The 17253-nt window shown below is 59.0% G+C and overlaps 1 protein-coding gene across 1 annotated transcript; it reads right to left on the bottom strand.

Moving 5' to 3' along the window:
* Positions 1-49: 49 nt before the first annotated feature.
* Positions 50-6679, bottom strand: TRIM28 (tripartite motif containing 28). Its single transcript, XM_016937016.4, has 17 exons — positions 5645-6679; positions 5221-5333; positions 4863-4995; positions 3245-3380; positions 3043-3159; positions 2850-2964; positions 2576-2722; positions 2348-2462; positions 2164-2270; positions 1983-2019; positions 1849-1897; positions 1518-1770; positions 1108-1427; positions 898-1021; positions 723-809; positions 474-611; positions 50-381 (listed from the first exon to the last, which is right to left on the bottom strand). The coding sequence occupies exons 1-17, from the start codon at positions 5982-5984 to the stop codon at positions 205-207; spliced, it is 2508 nt and encodes an 835-aa protein (XP_016792505.1). The 5' UTR covers positions 5985-6679; the 3' UTR covers positions 50-204.
* Between the last annotated feature and the right edge of the window lie 10574 nt (positions 6680-17253).

Genomic DNA, 17253 nt, shown 5'->3' with positions numbered 1-17253 from the left:
AATAAACCAGGCCCAGGACCACAGTCCCCCAACCAGCCAACGCCTGAGGAACTGGTGAAGTTTTTATTAAATCCACAGAAGTAAAAACCATATTGTGAGGAACTGGGGGATGGGGCCACCAGGGAGTGGGAGTCAGGCCACCAGGGGAGTGGGGATGGGGTGAGAGAACAGAGCCAGGCTGGGCTGGCCATGGGGGCTCCAGCCTCAGGGGCCATCACCAGGGCCACCAGACAGCTCCTGGGAACTCAGGCCAGCACCAGGCAGGCTCATCGGCGGGGGCTCCACCAGCACAGCAGAGAACTTGGTGTCACCGAAGGCCTCGTTCATGCGCGTCTCGAAGAAGCGCTGCAAGCCGATGATGGACTGCACGTCTGCCTTGTCCTGGGCCAAGCAGGAATGCAGTGGATGAATGGGTCCTAGTTCTTTCCTTCACATCTCCCCCTGCCCACAGCCTCTCCATTCCACTGGCTCACCTCAGTTAACTTGTTGAATTGCTTGAACATGCGGCCCACATCCTGGGCAAACTCCTGTGGGGAGCTGTAGGGAGGTGACAACTTCTCCTGGAGGCGGGCACGGATCAGGGTCAGATCCAGGGTGCCACCGGGCTGGTCCTGCAGGCAGAGATGACACATACACATACAAAGACACACATATACATGCGCAGGTTGAGGGCGAGACCCAGCAGCCACCACCCCCTTCCCCTTTCCCATCCTAGGACTCACCAGGGAGAAGGTGGAGTCGGTAGCCAGCTGATGCAGGGGGCGGCAGGGTTCATGACAGAATAGGGCCAGCAGTACACGCTCACATTTCTACAAACATTGTAAGGGATGTCACAGCTCTGGGCAACACCTATAAAGCCTCCCTGGGCAACCCCACCTAAGTAACCCCAGCCCTCACCCGCTGGTTGGCTGGTGAGAGCTTGGCCACCACGCCAGTGCTGTCTGCACCATCCAGGCTGAGGCTGCCATCCTCCTCCTTCAGGTCAGGAAGCACATGGCAGAGTGAGCAGCTCCACTCCTCCCTAGGGTGAAGAAAATAAGGGTCTGCACATGATCCTGTCCAGACAGCCCAACACCCAGACTAGACCCCCACCAGCCTTACACTCACCCTGGTACATCCTGCAGGGCCGGCAGGTGACAGTCCAGGTGGAAACAAAACTCACACTGGTTGCACATGACCAGATCGCCTGGCTTCTGGCAGACACGGCAAATGGTGGCACTGTCATCCAGGGTTCCTGGGCCACCACCTGGGGCTGAGGTACCCTCAGGAGCCACCACCTCCAGCCCTGAGCTGGTGCTGCCACTAGGTGAGGCCAGGCGGGGACCCTCAGCACCAGGACCCTCCGCAAGAGCCATAAGCACAGGTTTGGTCTCAGGGCCCTCAGTGGCAGTAGGAGGGGCTCCAATGGCAGCCTCCGTCTCCTCCTCCTGCAAGGTGGTGATGAGGGGTGTTCAACAGGGTCCAGACCTGGACTACAGGCTTCATCCTACAGCTATAGTTCCTTGGGACAGGCTTACCTTGACAATGGCCATGCCAGCCAGGGGTGGGGCACCAGGGGTTCCTGCAGGCGCAGTCCCTGGCTGGCCGGTAGCCGCAGCGGCAGCGCCACGTTCAATAACAATAAGGTTGTAGTCCTCAGTGGTACTGCCTGGGAAGACCTTGAAGACGGGTGGCTGGCTGTCAGCTGTGAGGTCCAGGTCCAGGCGTTCAAGGCTCACTCGTGGCACCTTGCGCATAAGGCCGCTCACCTCGCCCTCACCTGAGCGGGACCTGTAGATGCAGCAACCTGGCATGAGTACACCCCCACCCTCCATCCACCTCCACCCCCAGGGGAGGTGCCATACTTACCGTTTCACACCTGACACATGGGGCTCTGCACTTGAGTAGGGATCATCTCCTTAGAAAATGGAGAAAGAAGACTGGCAGGTTGGGGTAGAAACAGCACTGGGGCCCTTCCCCACCCACTAGGCAGACCCACTCACCTGACCCAAAGCCATAGCCTTCCTGCACCTCCATGGGCTGTGAACAAAGCAGAACCCTCTGCCTCAGTGGGACAGGAACCCTACTGGACCCCATTCCCTGCCCACCCCTGCCTGGGTCCTCTCTCCTGCTACTGGACCCCATTCCCTGCCCACCCCTTCCTGGGTCCTCTCTCCTGCTCACCTGGCTGCTGCCAGAGCCCTGCTTGCTCAGGGGCCCTGGGGCTCTTGGAGGGGCCATGGGTGCAGGGCCTGTTGAGTTAGTGCCAGGACGCTCTGCCACAATCTTGCCTGCACAAAGAAGAGAGAAACGTAAGTAGGTGCAGCACGTGGGGTAATAACAGAGTGAGGTAAAGCTGGGGACCCACCAAAGGCCTCAGCACTCTTGGTCCAGGCATTGAGGTCCCACTGAAACTTCATCTCGCCATGTGGCTCCACGGGATCCACAATCATCTTGAGGGCCCGGTGCAGCTGGAAGTAGATCTGGTTGGGAGTGAAAGGGAGGAAAGAATGAGCACACCAACAACAAATAGGGATTTGAGGTACTGGGAACCACCTGCCTGGAACCCACCAGCCAGGAGCCCACCAGTACACACCAACTTCTTAGAAAGCAGAAGGGCTGTGTTGTTGTCACTCTCCAGAGCCCAAGAGGCAAAGCGCAGAATGTGCTCCTGGTGCTTCTGGATCTTGGTCATGGTCCAGTGCTGCCGCTCCAGGCGCTCCTGCTGCCCCTCAGTCACCTTCTGCAGATGGAAGGTGTATGAGGTAAGCAGAGAAGGCAGAAGAATACCAGGATCGCTCCTCACCCCAGACAGCATCATCAATCAGCAGAGGGGGCTCAGGGACCCTTCTCACCGGCAGAAGGCTTACCTGGGCATCGTTGACCAGCACACGGCCCCGCTTATTCAGCTCCTTCATGATCTGCAGGATGGCCATCTTGACATCCACTTGCACACGCTTCTGTACGTCAGACACCTGGCGGATTCTAGAGGACAGAGCAGGTCAGGATAGGTAGGGTCTTGCTGCCCTGGGCCACCCCCACAGCCCCAGAACCCACACTTACGAGCTGCGAACCTCCTTGGTGCTCTTCTGCAATGTTGCATGTTTGTCCCCAAGGCGCTTCACCAGTGAGGCCAGGAGCTTGCGCTGGTTCCTCACTGCATCCTCTAAGAACTGGTACCTGAGAGCAGACAGATGTGTTCCTGAGCACTAAGCTAGGGAAGGGGTGGCACCCACCCACCCAACCACTATGCCTTGGGACTCACTGGTGGTCCTTGTGGGCATTGAGCTGGCAGTCTCGGCAGGTGAGAGTATCACAGCTCTCACAAAACAGCACAAGGGGTTCATGCTTGTGTACGTTGCAATAGACAGTACGTTCACCATCCCGAGACTTGGCTGGCCCTGGGGAGTGGGAATCATAAGGCTGGACCTTGCCCTTCACCACCCCCAACTCAGGAAGCAGAATGAGTTGGGGCCTCATTTCCGGCCTGTTCTGTGACACTGGGCCATTTATTGGGAAGATGTAGAGGGTGTGGCCAGGGAAGAACACAGGCCTGCAAGCCCAACTCCTTGCTCCCAGAATCCTCTGCCCCAACATAGCTGAGAAACACATCCCTTTCTTCTAGCTTCTAGAAGTAACAACAATGTAAGGGTAAGGATAACAGCGTCTAGAAAAAGAGGACCACCCCACCCCACCCCCCATCCCCGCTGACCCTTCCCCACACTGTTCCCTTTACTGAACACTTCTCCAAGTGGACATACTCAGAATTCTGCCTACACACCACCCTGGATTCCTTTTCTTCTCCTTTCATGGTTAACTTCCTCCCTCTTCCCTGACAAGAGAACACCAGGGTCTCTTACAATCCAAGGGCCCAGAGGAAACCTTGTAGAGGTTCTCATACTGGGAGAGATGAAATGTCAAACCAGGACCCTCAGAATGGTGGTCACACCCCCTCTAGAGCAGAATCTTGGTGCTCAGCATAATCCCACCCAAAGACCAACCCATTAATAACCTCCAAAGCCTGTTTCCCCATTAGAAAACTGATCAAACACACTGGTCCAACATACCAACCAAATCCAAAATATGTAGCATCAGGGCTCATTGGGGAAACTGACTTCCCCAATGCCACTCATTCCTACACCCTGACCTTTGCCTGGGACATCTGGAATGTAGGACACCCTGCAGCCCCTGCCTATCCCTCCTGGCTGCTCAGGCCCCACAGCCACCACCTTCCCGCTATCTTCCACCAATGCTGTCCTCTGGGATGGGAAGAATCACAGTATGGCTACCAAAAGGCCACTCATGGTAGGATTCTGGCCCCAAAACTTGGCTAGACTCAAAAGACTCTCAAGCTCCTTCCAAACCAAAGCTAGCGTGTGTCTGTGAAAAGCTGGAAATGCCAAACCAAACTTTGGGTAAGTCTCTGCCAACTCAAAAGCTAAAACACTTCCAAAAATCATCATCACTTATAATCCATGGATCCACAAAGTCTACTTTCCCTAGCAGCATCTTATACCAGATGTGTGCCAGAGAACCACAAACCCAGAAAGCCCTTCACACCATGCCTTTCCCTGTTTGCATATGCTGAGCCCTTCACCACCAGGACTGACAACTCCCTGATAAGCCTTCTCAAACCCTTTGTACCTCCCTGCAGCACATTAAGGTCTCCCCTATTTCCCCTTCCCACCCTCTCCCACCTAGGCCCTAGAGACTACACACCACAACCCCAGTTTTTCTGCTTCTGGAGTTCTGCCCTCGGGCCCTTCGGGCGGCACCCCCTAGAGAACTCTAGGACCCATCCACCAGATGCAACCAACATTATAAAAGCAACTGAGGGCACACACGGGAGAACAACTCCAACAGCCCCCCTCAGCCTCATGTACCAGTAGAGCGCACAGTATGGTCCTTGGTGTACTTCACCCGCTGGTGCGCCTCTACACAGGTCTCACACAGAGGCTCCGAGCACTCCACACAGTAGCTGGTGGCTGGGGCATTATCCTCACAGCTAGTGCAGCACTGCCAGACAAAGGTAGGGTCAGAGAAGGCAAGACAACTTGATAGATCCACGTTTACATCCCAGAAAATACAACCGGAGATTAAGATTGGTCCCTTGACCCAACCTAGGCAGCCCACCCAGAGCCTTGGGAAAGTGGAGTAACAGCCTGGAGCTGGTGCCAAGCTCCTCCTGGGCAGATGCCCCCTCCCCAGAAACCTCCTTCTGGTTGCTGAGATAGGACGCACCTGGTTCGCATCCTGGGCGTCGGTGGCAGCCTTGCTGCCACTATCACGCATGAAATAATTCTCCACGATGTCTTTGGAGAAGCACTGTTGCTTGCACACGGGACAGTCCACCACTTCGAGAAGCAGGGATGTGGGAGACTGTTACAAGTTCCCACCCAGGTTATGGCCCCCACCATTCCCCTGCTGGGTGGGCCCCCGACCATTATCCCGCAGCGAGCCAGCCCCTCTTTTCTCCAACTTTAGTCAGATGTCCCATCTCAGCGGCCAGCACAAACCCACGTTCCTATGCAGGACCCAGAAAGTATTTCCCGTGCCCTGTCCGGGCCCCCATCCTCTTGCCCAGGTGGCATCCTCATCTCTGCACCCAGTCGGAATCAAAGGCAGAGAGTAGGGGGAGGGGTGGCACCGACCACTTCGTACTTACCGGTGCCGTCGCCCGCCGCCCCGCCGTCCCCCGAGCTGTTGGCGGCGGCGGGCGCCGCGGGCCCTAAGCAGGCACTACAGGCCGAGTGCAAACAGGGCAGCAGGCGGGGCTCCCTCTCGGGTCGCAGGCGCTCTCTGCACACGCCGCAGTGCTCCAGCAGCTCCAGCGCCTCGGCGCCGCCCCCCGCGGGCGACGACGCCGCGGCTGAGGCAGAGGCCGAGGCTGCGGCCGAAGGGGCGGTGGAGCGCTTTTCGCCGCCAGCGGAGCCCTCGCCCGGGCCCGGGCTGCCAGAGGCGGCCGAGGCCGCTGCTGCCGAGGCTGCCGCCGCGGAGGCCGCCATTCACACGCCGCCGGGGGCGCCCAGGGGGGGAGGAGGGGCGCGGGACCCGCCGCGCAGGCGCAGAGGCGCTCGCCGCCAACTGCTGGGCCGCTGCCGCCGCCGCCGCCGCGAGGCCGAGCGCCGCCACGCGCCTCCTGGGCCGCTGCCCGCCGCGCGCGGGACGCTGCTACGGCACGGCCAACTGCTGCCTGCTCGCCTCCCGAAGGCGCCGCCCGCGCTTCTTCCTCAGCCGCCGCCGAAACCCGCACCACGCGCCACAAGCACAAGCACAACCGCTCGCCCGCGCGCCCGCTCGCAGAAAGAGCCGAGGCCGGGGGGCGGGACAGAAATAACTGGCGCCGACGCCGCCGCGCACGCGCATTGGGCGCCTCACGCCCGGGGGCGGGGCCCAGGCCGGTCGGTGCGGGAGAGGCCGCCAGTACGCACGCGCCAACTCCTAGTCCTTCCACCACCGCCAACCCCACGTCGGGGGGGGCTCTTGTGGGGGCGGGGCGGGGCCTCTGTGACGTCACTGCCGCAATTTAATCCGCCAGTGGGGTATGCGCACCTTTATAGAGTGTGATTCCCCTCTCAGCTCCACCTCCAGACCACACAGAAGCGGGCCGCTGTGCGCCCAAGCGCATGGGCAATCCGTCCCTCTTCCTCAACCCGCGTCTCTTCGCCGGCGTAGAGTCGTCTCCAGCCTCTGCGTCACTAAGAGTTCGGGATAGGGGGCAGGGCCGATGGAGAAGTAGGCGGGGCCAAGACCGACTGAAGGGCTGTGTCCAGGGAGAGGGGAGGAGAGTCTCCATCGCAGGAGGGAGGAAGCTCCTGTGTGAGCGCGGGTGCTGACTTTTGGATTTTAACCACGCTATAGTTAAACTTGAGAAACACAGAAACCTGACTGAATCAAATGTAGATCACAGCCGGGCGCCGTGGCTCATACCTGTAATCCCACCACTTTGTTAGGCGAGTCGGGAGGCTCCGTTTAGCCCAGGAGGCCGAGGCAGCAGTGAGCCGGGATTGTGCCACTGCACGCCAGCCTAGACCACAGATGGGGAAAAATGTGGCCGGGCGCGGCGGCTCACGCCTGTAATTCCAGCACTTTGGGAGGTCGAGGCGGTTGGATCTTAAGTAAGGAGTTCCAGAGCAGCCTGGCCAACGTGGTGAAACCCCGTCTCTACTAAAAGTACAAAAAGTAGCCGGGCGTGGTGGCAGGCGCCTGTAATCCCAGCTACTCGAGAGGCTGAGGCAGGAGAATCGCTTGAACCCGGGAGGCGGAGGTTGCAGTGAGCCGAGATCGTGCCATTGCACTACAGCCTGGGAGAAAAGAGTGAAACTCCATCTCAAAAGAAGAGAGAAAGATTTTTGTGTTTGTTTTGAGACGGAGTTTTGCTCTGTTGCCCAGGCTGGAGTGCAGTGGCACGATCTCGGCTCGCTGCAACCTCCGCCTCCCGTGTTCAAGCAATTCTTCTGCCTCAGCCTCCCGAGTAGCTGGGATTACAGGGGCCCGCCATCACGCCCGGCTAATTTTTGTATTTTTAATAGAGACGGGGTTTCACCACGTTGGCCAGGCTGGTCTCGAACTCCCGACCTCAGGTGATAGACCCACTTTGGCCTCCCAAAGTGCTGGAATTACAGGTGTGAGCCACCACGCCGGGCCCCCCAACCCCCCATCCAAAAAAAAAACTATATATATATATATATATAAGCATATATATAAATCACAAGAGGCTAAAGAGCAATGAGTCTGTGAAATCCCACCCAGCCCCCCAAGGCATCCCCTCCCCATGTTTTCGTCAGCAGCTACCCTGACTTTGATGCTTTTCCAGATGGGGAAACTGAACCTCAACAGGGGGGAATCCCAAGGAGGGAAGGAAGCAGGTCCATGGGGGAGAATCCTGTCTGAGGAGGGAAGTAGGGAAAATCCTGTCTGAGGGAGAGAGGGTCTGTGTGCAGAGGGGAACCCTGTCTGAGGAGGGAAGCAGCGTATGTGTGGGGAGAATCGTGTCTGAGGAGGGAAGCAGGGTGTGTGGGGGGAGAATCCTGTCTGAGGAGGGAAGCAGGGTGTGTGTGGGGAGCATCCTGTCTGAGGAGGGAAGCAGGGTGTGTGGGGGGAGAATCCTGTCTGAGGAGGGAAGTAGGGTGTGTAGGGGGAGAATCCTGTCTGAGGAGGGAAGCAGGGTGTGTGGGGGGAGAATCCTGTCTGAGGAGGGAAGAAGGGTGTGTGTGGGGAAAATCCTGTCTGAGGGAAAGAGGGTCTGTGTGGGGAGGGGAATCCTGTCTGAGGAGGGAAGCAGGGTCTGAGTGGGGAGAATCCTGTCTGAGGAGGGAAGCAGGGTCTGTGTGGGGAGAATCCTGTCTGAGGGAAGCAGGGTCTGTGTGGGGAGAATCCTGTCTGAGGAGGGAAGCAGGGTCTGTGTGGGGAGAATCCTGTCTGAGGAGGGAACCAGGGTCTGTGTGGGGAGAATCCTGTCTGAGGAGGGAAGCAGGGTCTGTGTGGGGAGAATCCTGTCTGAGGAGGGAAGCAGGGTCTGTGTGGGGAGCATCCTGTCTGAGCAGGGAAGCAGGGTCTGTGTGGGGAGAATCCTGTCTGAGGAGGGAAGCAGGGTCTGTGTGGGGAGAATCCTGTCTGAGGAGGGAAGCAGGGTCTGTGTGGGGAGAATCCTGTCTGAGGAGGGAAGCAGGGTCTGTGTGGGGAGAATCCTGTCTGAGGAGGGAAGCAGGGTCTGTGTGGGGAGAATCCTGTCTGAGGAGGGAAGCAGGGTGTGTGTGGGGAGAATGCTGTCTGAGGAGGGAAGTAGGGTGTGTGTGGGGAAAATCCTGTCTGAGGGAAAGAGGGTCTGTGTGGGGAGGGGAGCCCTGTCTGAGGAGGGAAGCAGGGTGTGTGTGGGGAGAATCCTGTCTGAGGAGGGAAGCAGGGTGTGTGGGGGGAGCATCGTGTCTGAGGAGGGAAGCAGGGTGTGTGTGGGGAGAATCCTGTCTGAGGAGGGAAGCAGGGTGTGTGGGGGGAGAATCGTGTCTGAGGAGGGAAGCAGGGTGTGTGTGGGGAGAATCCTGTCTGAGGAGGGAAGCAGGGTGTGTGTGGGGAGAATCCTGTCTGAGGAGGGAAGCAGGGTGTGTGGGGGGAGCATCGTGTCTGAGGAGGGAAGCAGGGTGTGTGGGGGGAGCATCGTGTCTGAGGAGGGAAGCAGGGTGTGTGGGGGGAGAATCCTGTCTGAGTAGGGAAGCAGGGTCTGTGTGGGGAGAATCCTGTCTGAGGAGGGAAGCAGGGTCTGTGTGGGGAGAATCCTGTCTGAGGAGAGAAGCAGGGTCTGTGTGGGGAGAATCCTGTCTGAGGGAAGCAGGGTGTGTGTGGGGAGAATCCTGTCTGAGGGAAAGAGGGTCTGTGTGGGGAGGGGAGCCCTGTTTGAGGAGGGAAGCAGGGTGTGTGTGGGGAGCATCCTGTCTGAGGAGGGAAGCAGGGTGTGTGGGGGGAGCCCTGTCTGAGGAGGGAAGCAGGGTGTGTGTGGGGAGAATCATGTCTGAGGAGGGAAGCAGGGTCTGTGTGGGGAGAATCCTGTCTGAGGAGGGAAGCAGGTTCTGTGTGGGGAGAATCCTGTCTGAGGAGGGAAGCAGGTTCTGTGTGGGGAGAATCCTGTCTGAGGAGGGAAGCAGGGTGTGTGTGGGGAGAATCCCGTCTGAGGAGGGAAGCAGGGTGTGTGTGGGGAGAATCTTGTCTCAGGAGGGAAGCAGGTTCTGTGTGGGGAGAATCCTGTCTGAGGAGGGAAGCAGGGTGTGTGTGGGGAGAATCCTGTCTGAGGAGGGAAGCAGGGTGTGTGTGGGGAGCAACGTGTCTGAGGAGGGAAGCAGGGTCTGTGTGGGGAGAATCCTGTCTGAGCAGGGAAGCAGGGTCTGTGTGGGGAGAATCCTGTCTGAGGAGGGAAGCAGGGTGTGTGGGGAGAATCCTGTCTGAGGAGGGTAGCAGGGTCTGTGTGGGGAGAATCCTGTCTGAGGAGGGAAGCAGGGTGTGTGTGGGGAGAATCGTGTCTGAGGAGGGAAGCAGCGTATGTGTGAGGAGAATCCTGTCTGAGGAGGGAAGCAGGGTGTGTGGGGAGAATCCTGTCTGAGGAGGGTAGCAGGGTCTGTGTGGGGAGAATCCTGTCTGAGGAGGGAAGCAGGGTGTGTGTGGGGAGAATCCTGTCTGAGGAGGGAAGCAGGGTCTGTATGGGGAGTATCCTGTCTGAGGAGGGAAGCAGGGTGTGTGTGGGGAGCATCCTGTCTGAGGAGGGAAGCAGGGTGTGTGTGGGGAGCAACGTGTCTGAGGAGGGAAGCAGGGTCTGTGTGGGGAGAATCCTGTCTGAGCAGGGAAGCAGGGTCTGTGTGGGGAGAATCCTGTCTGAGGAGGGAAGCAGGGTCTGTGTGGGGAGAATCCTGTCTGAGGGAAGCAGGGTGTGTGTGGGGAGCATCCTGTCTGAGGAGGGAAGCAGGGTGTGTGTGGGGAGCATCCTGTCTGAGCAGGGAAGCAGGGTCTGTGTGGGGAGAATCCTGTCTGAGGAGGGAAGCAGGGTGTGTGTGTGGGGAGAATCCTGTCTGAGGAGGGAAGCAGGGTGTGTGGGGGGAGCATCGTGTCTGAGGAGGGAAGCAGGGTGTGTGTGGGGAGCATCCTGTCTGAGCACGGAAGCAGGGTGTGTGTGGGGAGCATCGTGTCTGAGGAGGGAAGCAGGGTCTGTGTGGGGAGAATCCTGTCTGAGGAGGGAAGCAGGGTCTGTGTGGGGAGAATCCTGTCTGAGGAGGGAAGCAGGGTGTGTGTGGGGAGAATCCTGTCTGAGGAGGGAAGCAGGGTCTGTGTGGGGAGAATCCTGTCTGAGGAGGGAAGCAGGTTCTGTGTGGGGAGAATCCTGTCTGAGCAGGGAAGCAGGGTCTGTGTGGGGAGAATCCTGTCTGAGGAGGGAAGCAGGGTGTGTGTGGGGAGCATCCTGTCTGAGCAGGGAAGCAGGGTGTGTGGGGAGAATCCTGTCTGAGGAGGGAAGCAGGGTGTGTGTGGGGAGAATCCTGTCTGAGGAGAGAAGCAGGGTCTGTGTGGGGAGAATCCTGTCTGAGGGAAAGAGGGTCTGTGTGGGGAGGGGAGCCCTGTCTGAGGAGGGAAGCAGGGTGTGTGTGGGGAGAATCCTGTCTGAGGGAAAGAGGGTCTGTGTGGGGAGGGGAGCCCTGTCTGAGGAGGGAAGCAGGGTGTGTGTGGGGAGAATCCTGTCAGAGGAGGGAAGCAGTGTCTGTGTGGGGAGAATCCTGTCTGAGGAGGGAAGCAGGGTGTGTGTGTGGGGAGAATCCTGTCTGAGGAGGGAAGCAGGGTGTGTGTGGGGAGAATCCTGTCTGAGCAGGGAAGCAGTGTCTGTGTGGGGAGAATCCTGTCTGAGGAGGGAAGCAGGGTGTGTGTGGGGAGCATCCTGTCTGAGCAGGGAAGCAGGGTGTGTGTGGGGAGCATCGTGTCTGAGGAGGGAAGCAGGGTCTGTGTGGGGAGAATCCTGTCTGAGGAGGGAAGCAGGGTCTGTGTGGGGAGAATCCTGTCAGAGGAGGGAAGCAGGGTGTGTGTGGGGAGAATCCTGTCTGAGGAGGGAAGCAGGTTCTGTGTGGGGAGAATCCTGTCTGAGGAGGGAAGCAGGGTGTGTGTGGGGAGAATCCTGTCTGAGGAGGGAAGCAGGGTGTGTGTGGGGAGAATCCTGTCTGAGGAGGGAAGCAGGGTGTGTGGGGGGAGCATCGTGTCTGAGGAGGGAAGCAGGGTGTGTGGGGGGAGCATCGTGTCTGAGGAGGGAAGCAGGGTGTGTGGGGGGAGAATCCTGTCTGAGGAGGGAAGCAGGGTGTGTGTGGGGAGAATCCTGTCTGAGGAGGGAAGCAGGGCGTGTGTGAGAAGAATCCTGTCTGAGGAGGGAAGCAGGGCCTGTGTGGGGAGAATCCCGTCTGAGGAGGGAAGCAGGGTGTGTGTGGGGAGAATCTTGTCTGAGGGAAGCAGGGTGTGTGTGAGGAGAATCCTGTCTGAGGAGGGAAGCAAGGTGTGTGTGGGGAAAATCCTGTCTGAGGAGGGAACAGGGTGTGTGGGGAGAATCCTGTCTGAGGGAAGCAGAGTGTGTGTGGGGAGAATCCTGTCTGAGGAGGGAAGCAGGGTGTGTGTCGGGAGAATCCTGTCTGAGGAGGGAAGCAGGGTCTGTATGGGGAGTATCCTGTCTGAGGAGGGAAGCAGGGTGTGTGTGGGGAGCATCCTGTCTGAGGAGGGAAGCAGGGTGTGTGTGGGGAGCATCCTGTCTGAGGAGGGAAGCAGGGTGTGTGTGGGGAGCATCCTGTCTGAGGAGGGAAGCAGGGTGTGTGTGGGGAGCATCGTGTCTGAGGAGGGAAGCAGGGTGTGTGTGGGGAGAATCCTGTCTGAGGAGGGAAGCAGGGTGTGTCTGGGGAGAATCCTGTCTGAGGAGGGAAGCAGGGTGTGTGTGGGGAGAATCCTGTCTGAGGAGGGAAGCAGGGTGTGTGTGGGGAGAATCCTGTCTGAGGAGGGAAGCAGGGTCTGTGTGGGGAGAATCCTGTCTGAGGAGGGAAGCAGGGTGTGTGGGGAGCATCCTGTCTGAGGAGGGAAGCAGGGTCTGTGTGGGGAGAATCCTGTCTGAGGAGGGAAGCAGGGTCTGTGTGGGGAGAATCCTGTCTGAGGAGGGAAGCAGGGTGTGTGGGGAGCATGCTGTCTGAGGAGGGAGGCAGGGTCTGTGTGGGGAGAATCCTGTCTGAGCAGGGAAGCAGGGTGTGTGTGGGGAGCATCCTGTCTGAGGAGGGAAGCAGGGTGTGTGTGGGGAGAATCCTGTCTGAGGAGGGAAGCAGGGTCTGTGTGGGGAGAATCCTGTCTGAGGAGGGAAGCAGGGTGTGTGGGGAGCATCCTGTCTGAGGAGGGAAGCAGGGTCTGTGTGGGGAGAATCCTGTCTGAGGAGGGAAGCAGGGTCTGTGTGGGGAGAATCCTGTCTGAGGAGGGAAGCAGGGTGTGTGGGGAGAATCCTGTCTGAGGAGGGAAGCAGGGTGTGTGGGGAGCATCCTGTCTGAGGAGGGAAGCAGGGTGTGTGTGGGGAGAATCCTGTCTGAGGAGGGAAGCAGGGTCTGTGTGGGGAGAATCCTGTCTGAGGAGGGAAGCAGGGTGTGTGTGAGAAGAATCCTGTCTGAGGAGGGAAGCAGGGTGTGTGTGGGGGGAGCATCCTGTCTGAGGAGGGAGGCAGGGTCTGTGTGGGGAGCATCCTGTCTGAGGAGGGAAGCAGGGTGTGTGTGGGGAGAATCCTGTCTGAGGAGGGAAGCAGGGTGTGTGGGGGGAGCATCGTGTCTGAGGAGGGAAGCAGGGTGTGTGGGGGGAGCATCGTGTCTGAGGAGGGAAGCAGGGTGTGTGGGGGGAGAATCCTGTCTGAGGAGGGAAGCAGGGTGTGTGTGGGGAGAATCCTGTCTGAGGAGGGAAGCAGGGCGTGTGTGAGAAGAATCCTGTCTGAGGAGGGAAGCAGGGCCTGTGTGGGGAGAATCCCGTCTGAGGAGGGAAGCAGGGTGTGTGTGGGGAGAATCTTGTCTGAGGGAAGCAGGGTGTGTGTGAGGAGAATCCTGTCTGAGGAGGGAAGCAAGGTGTGTGTGGGGAAAATCCTGTCTGAGGAGGGAACAGGGTGTGTGGGGAGAATCCTGTCTGAGGGAAGCAGAGTGTGTGTGGGGAGAATCCTGTCTGAGGAGGGAAGCAGGGTGTGTGTCGGGAGAATCCTGTCTGAGGAGGGAAGCAGGGTGTGTGGGGGGAGAATCCTGTCTGAGGAGGGAAGCAGGGTGTGTGTGGGGAGCATCCTGTCTGAGGAGGGAAGCAGGGTGTGTGGGGGGAGCATCCTGTCTGAGGAGGGAAGCAGGGTGTGTGTGGGGAGAATCTTGTCTGAGGAGGGAAGCAGGGTCTGTGTGGGGAGAATCCTGTCTGAGGAGGGAAGCAGGGTGTGTGTGGGGAGAATCCTGTCTGAGGAGGGAAGCAGGGTGTGTGTCGGGAGAATCCTGTCTGAGGAGGGTAGCAGGGTCTGTATGGGGAGTATCCTGTCTGAGGAGGGAAGCAGGGTGTGTGTGGGGAGAATCCTGTCTGAGGAGGGAAGCAGGGTGTGTGTGGGGAGCATCCTGTCTGAGGAGGGAAGCAGGGTGTGTGTGGGGAGCATCCTGTCTGAGGAGGGAAGCAGGGTGTGTGTGGGGAGAATCGTGTCTGAGGAGGGAAGCAGGGTCTGTGTGGGGAGAATCCTGTCTGAGGAGGGAAGCAGAGTATGTGTGGGGAGAATCCTGTCTGAGGAGGGAAGCAGGGTGTGTGTGGGGAGAATCCTGTCTGAGGAGGGAAGCAGGGTGTGTGTGGGGAGAATCCTGTCTGAGGAGGGAAGCAGGGTCTGTGTGGGGAGAATCCTGTCTGAGGAGGGAAGCAGGGTGTGTGGGGAGCATCCTGTCTGAGGAGGGAAGCAGGGTGTGTGTGGGGAGAATCCTGTCTGAGGAGGGAAGCAGGGTGTGTGTGGGGAGAATCCTGTCTGAGGAGGGAAGCAGGGTCTGTGTGGGGAGAATCCTGTCTGAGGAGGGAAGCAGGGTGTGTGGGGAGCATCCTGTCTGAGGAGGGAAGCAGGGTCTGTGTGGGGAGAATCCTGTCTGAGGAGGGAAGCAGGGTGTGTGGGGAGCATCCTGTCTGAGGAGGGAAGCAGGGTCTGTGTGGGGAGAATCCTGTCTGAGGAGGGAAGCAGGGTGTGTGGGGAGCATGCTGTCTGAGGAGGGAAGCAGGGTCTGTGTGGGGAGAATCCTGTCTGAGGAGGGAAGCAGGGTGTGTGGGGAGCATGCTGTCTGAGGAGGGAGGCAGGGTCTGTGTGGGGAGAATCCTGTCTGAGGAGGGAAGCAGGGTGTGTGTGGGGAGCATCCTGTCTGAGGAGGGAAGCAGGGTGTGTGTGGGGAGCATCCTGTCTGAGGAGGGAAGCAGGGTGTGTGTGGGGAGAATCCTGTCTGAGGAGGGAAGCAGGGTCTGTGTGGGGAGAATCCTGTCTGAGGAGGGAAGCAGGGTGTGTGGGGAGCATCCTGTCTGAGGAGGGAAGCAGGGTGTGTGTGGGGAGAATCCTGTCTGAGGAGGGAAGCAGGGTCTGTGTGGGGAGAATCCTGTCTGAGGAGGGAAGCAGGGTGTGTGTGGGGAGAATCCTGTCTGAGGAGGGAAGCAGGGTGTGTGTGGGGAGCATCCTGTCTGAGGAGGGAAGCAGGGTGTGTGTGGGGAGAATCCTGTCTGAGGAGGGAAGCAGGGTGTGTGGGGAGCATCCTGTCTGAGGAGGGAAGCAGGGTCTGTGTGGGGAGAATCCTGTCTGAGGAGGGAAGCAGGGTGTGTGGGGAGCATCCTGTCTGAGGAGGGAAGCAGGGTGTGTGTGGGGAGAATCCTGTCTGAGGAGGGAAGCAGGGTGTGTGTGGGGAGAATCCTGTCTGAGGAGGGAAGCAGAGTGTGTGGGGAGCATCCTGTCTGAGGAGGGAAGCAGGGTGTGTGTGTGGGGAGAATCCTGTCTGAGGAGGGAAGCAGGGTGTGTGTGGGGAGAATCTCGTCTGAGGAGGGAAGCAGGGTGTGTGTGGGGAGAATCCTGTCTGAGGAGGGAAGCAGGGTGTGTGGGGAGCATCCTGTCTGAGGAGGGAAGCAGGGTGTGTGTGGGGAGAATCCTGTCTGAGGAGGGAAGCAGGGTCTGTGTGGGGAGAATCCTGTCTGAGGAGGGAAGCAGGGTGTGTGGGGAGCATCCTGTCTGAGGAGGGAAGCAGGGTGTGTGGGGAGAATCATGTCTGAGGAGGGAAGCAGGGTGTGTGTGGGGAGAATCCTGTCTGAGGAGGGAAGCAGGGTGTGTGGGGAGCATCCTGTCTGAGGAGGGAAGCAGGGTGTGTGTGGGGAGAATCCTGTCTGAGGAGGGAAGCAGGGTCTGTGTGGGGAGCATCGTGTCTGAGGAGGGAAGCAGGGTGTGTGTGGGGAGAATCCTGTCTGAGGAGGGAAGCAGTGTCTGTGTGGGGAGCATCCTGTCTGAGGAGGGAAGCAGGGTGTGTGGGGAGCATGCTGTCTGAGGAGGGAGGCAGCGTCTGTGTGGGGAGCATCCTGTCTGAGGAGGGAAGCAGGGTGTGTGGGGAGCATCGTGTCTGAGGAGGGAAGCAGGGTGTGTGTGGGGAGAATCCTGTCTGAGGAGGGAAGCAGGGTCTGTGTGGGGAGAATCCTGTCTGAGGAGGGAAGCAGGGTCTGTGTGGGGAGAATCCTGTCTGAGGAGGGAAGCAGGGTGTGTGGGGGGAGCATCGTGTCTGAGGAGGGAAGCAGGGTGTGTGTGGGGAGAATCCTGTCTGAGGAGGGAAGCAGGGTCTGTGTGGGGAGAATCCTGTCTGAGGAGGGAAGCAGGGTGTGTGTGGGGAGAATCCTGTCTGAGGAGGGAAGCAGGGTGTGTGGGGGGAGAATCCTGTCTGAGGAGGGAAGCAGGGTCTGTGTGGGGAGAATCCTGTCTGAGGAGGGAAGCAGGGTGTGTGTGGGGAGAATCCTGTCTGAGGAGGGAAGCAGGGTGTGTGTGGGGAGAATCCTGTCTGAGGAGGGAAGCAGGGTGTGTGTGAGAAGAATCGTGTATGAGGAGGGAAGCAGGGTCTGTATGGGGAGTATCCTGTCTGAGGAGGGAAGCAGGGTCTGTATGGGGAGTATCCTGTCTGAGGAGGGAAGCAGGGTCTGTATGGGGAGTATCCTGTCTGAGGAGGGAAGCAGGGTCTGTGTGGGGAGAATCCTGTCTGAGGAGGGAAGCAGGGTCTGTGTGGGGAGAATCCTGTCTGAGGAGGGAAGCAGGGTCTGTGTGGGGAGAATCCTGTCTGAGGAGGGAAGCAGGGTGTGTGTGGGGAGAATCCTGTCTGAGGAGGGAAGCAGGGTGTGTGTCGGGAGAATCCTGTCTGAGGAGGGAAGCAGGGTGTGTGGGGGGAGAATCCTGTCTGAGGAGGGAAGCAGGGTCTGTGTGGGGGGAGAATCCTGTCTGAGGAGGGAAGCAGGGTCTGTGTGGGGAGAATCCTGTCTGAGGAGGGAAGCAGGGTGTGTGTGGGGAGAATCCTGTCTGAGGAGGGAAGCAGGGTGTGTGTGGGGAGAATCCTGTCTGAGGAGGGAAGCAGGGTGTGGGGGGGGAGAATCCTGTCTGAGGAGGGAAGCAGGGTCTGTGTGGGGAGAATCCTGTCTGAGGAGGGAAGCAGGGTCTGTGTGGGGAGAATCCTGTCTGAGGAGGGAAGCAGGGTGTGTGTGGGGAGAATCCTGTCTGAGGAGGGAAGCAGGGTGTGT

Source organism: Pan troglodytes, chromosome 20, assembly GCF_028858775.2.
Source record: "Pan troglodytes isolate AG18354 chromosome 20, NHGRI_mPanTro3-v2.0_pri, whole genome shotgun sequence".
In the NCBI taxonomy this organism is placed as follows: domain Eukaryota; kingdom Metazoa; phylum Chordata; class Mammalia; order Primates; family Hominidae; genus Pan; species Pan troglodytes.
Note: the sequence above shows the minus strand (reverse complement) of the source record. Positions and strands in the feature narration are given on the sequence as shown.